This window comes from Penaeus japonicus, unplaced genomic scaffold, assembly GCF_977035675.1.
Source record: "Penaeus japonicus unplaced genomic scaffold, GWHDUDI00000001_assembly GWHDUDI00000004, whole genome shotgun sequence".
Lineage (NCBI taxonomy): Eukaryota > Metazoa > Arthropoda > Malacostraca > Decapoda > Penaeidae > Penaeus > Penaeus japonicus.
The window spans coordinates 9,021,887-9,023,903 of record NW_028234406.1 but is presented as its reverse complement, the minus strand read 5'-3'; the positions used below and the strand labels follow the sequence as shown (position 1 = coordinate 9,023,903).

General features: G+C 47.8%; 1 protein-coding gene across 1 annotated transcript in view; it reads left to right on the top strand.

Annotated features, from left to right (window-relative positions):
- The first annotated feature begins 880 nt into the window (after window positions 1-880).
- Window positions 881-2,017, top strand: part of LOC122244112 (transcription factor AP-2) — a 106,936-nt gene continuing 105,799 nt past the window's right edge. The window contains exon 1 of the mRNA XM_086535769.1: window positions 881-1,632. Coding sequence (XP_086391895.1) covers window positions 1,387-1,632 — 246 coding nt within the window. The 5' untranslated portion in view covers window positions 881-1,386. The remainder of the gene's footprint in view (window positions 1,633-2,017) is intronic.

Genomic DNA, 2,017 nt, shown 5'->3' with positions numbered 1-2,017 from the left:
GCGGTACACGCCGAGCACGTCCTGGGACATGGGACACCTGAACCCATCCCACGCAACGCCTCCCTTGGCGCCCTGCAGCTCCGAGCTGCTCTTTCTCAAGAACCATCTTTCAGTATTAGGGAATGTTGAGCTTGTTGATAGAAGTGGAGGAGAAGCAGGCGAAAAGAGCGCAGACTAAAAAGCTTACCGCCCAGGTCAGTCTAGACGTTGGTCAGAATTACAATGAGATGGAAGAAACGCGACGGGCGGAGCTGAGCTCGCCAGATGGGGGTACCGAGGGGGTTGCCAGGACTCACTACCTCACTCGCCTCTTCCCTCAATCGTTTATCACGCCAAAGAACTTGTTAGAGTGTGATCGTTGTGTTCCGTACAATCACATCCTGTATAAGAATTTCTATAGCGAATGCGACATGCAAGTGATGTAAACAAATAGCTGTGGGGGGAAAGCTCTTCATTAATCACCCGAGCGACGACGTAAATATCCGTTATTTCTCTTTAAACCATTTGGAATTGTTTCACCAGAGAGTAACATTCAATAACAATACTCTAATGCTGCATTTCTTTGCTAAACGCGGCTTTACACAAGATAAAAATGAAAGAATTCGTCCATAATAGCCGATCGTATATAGCGATACCTGGCACCTGTTCTGGCTACAGGTGGGCCGGGGGGGACTCACTACACTCTCCAATCATTTCGTATATTTTTATAAAATTTCAGCCACTTTCATCCCGAGCGTGGTCCTTCCACTCGGTACAAATAAGACACAAAATTGCTTGTAACACCGCCAGGTACCCTGACTGAATACGGAGATGGTCTGGGCATGTGGGCATCTCGTCCCTTCAGGTAGATAATGGCAGGTGAGCAGTTCCCCCGCTCTACCTGCTCCCCCTCCTCCTCCTCCTCCTCCTTCTCCTCTCTTGGCGTCACTCAAGCATAAGACTCCTAAGTCTGGCAGTCGCATTCCCTCAGGCTAACTAGACGCCACCCACTGTCCTAGCTCCTCGCCAAGTCTTTCAATTTCAGACGTTTCTGCTCAACGAGGGATATGTGACGCTTTCTAGTGTTGTTGTGTCGTGCATGTGATACTGTGGTGCTAACATTCGTGTGGAGATCTCTGTTCAGCCAAACAAACAGCCGCCAAATAGTGCAACAGGACAACGTGAGAATCGCCAAGGTTAGGGACAAAGCAAACCCAACGTGCAGAGTGAGAACGTACGCAATCAATCATTCAACACGAGTTCTCACGCTTATAAACAGTCGTTTGTGATCTGCTCAATTATTACTACCTGTTTGGTTGGTCCGTGGGCGTGTAGTACCAAGCCTCCGAAAACTATTGAATGAGAATCGCCCTTAGTGTGCAGATTGAGTGACTAACCTTCTCCATAATGGCCATGTCTCCACTGAATGTAGGAAGTCCATCGGAAGTTCTTAAGCGAAAATCACCCGACGATAGTGACAAAATTATTCTCTCGCGCAAACAACATGTGACGAGTCCGCTGTCACTCACTACTTCGAGTACCACTCAAGTGTTTTCGGTGATTGAGGGCGAGATCATGCACGAGGTGGACGACGTGTGTGATGACGTGGTTGACGATGTGGTTGATGATGTGGTCGACGATGTTGACGATGAGGTAAGTTTGAGTCCGTTATGTGCGTTACGAGAGAGACGGAGAGAGAGAGAGATTTTGAATTAGTCTTCGAAGGTGTTCCCAGCAGTTATTCGCTAGGATGATCTATATTTAGCTATCATCTGGACTTGAGAAATGATTAAACAATTCCGATATCTAAATGGAATCGCCACATCCTTGTTAGTCTCAGTACAACCCTTGTACGAGCGACCTGACGAGCCCGACTGACAACATTAGCCTGCGAGGGCAAGCTGGGATACATGAGACAAGGAGGGCAGGTGGCGGCTTGGCCTCGCGCTACATTTCAAGTTGTTATTACCCTTTCAAGTGTAATCTTGCTTTATAGTAGTGGTATGTATTTCAGAGTTGCTGTGGTTTCGACAACCCT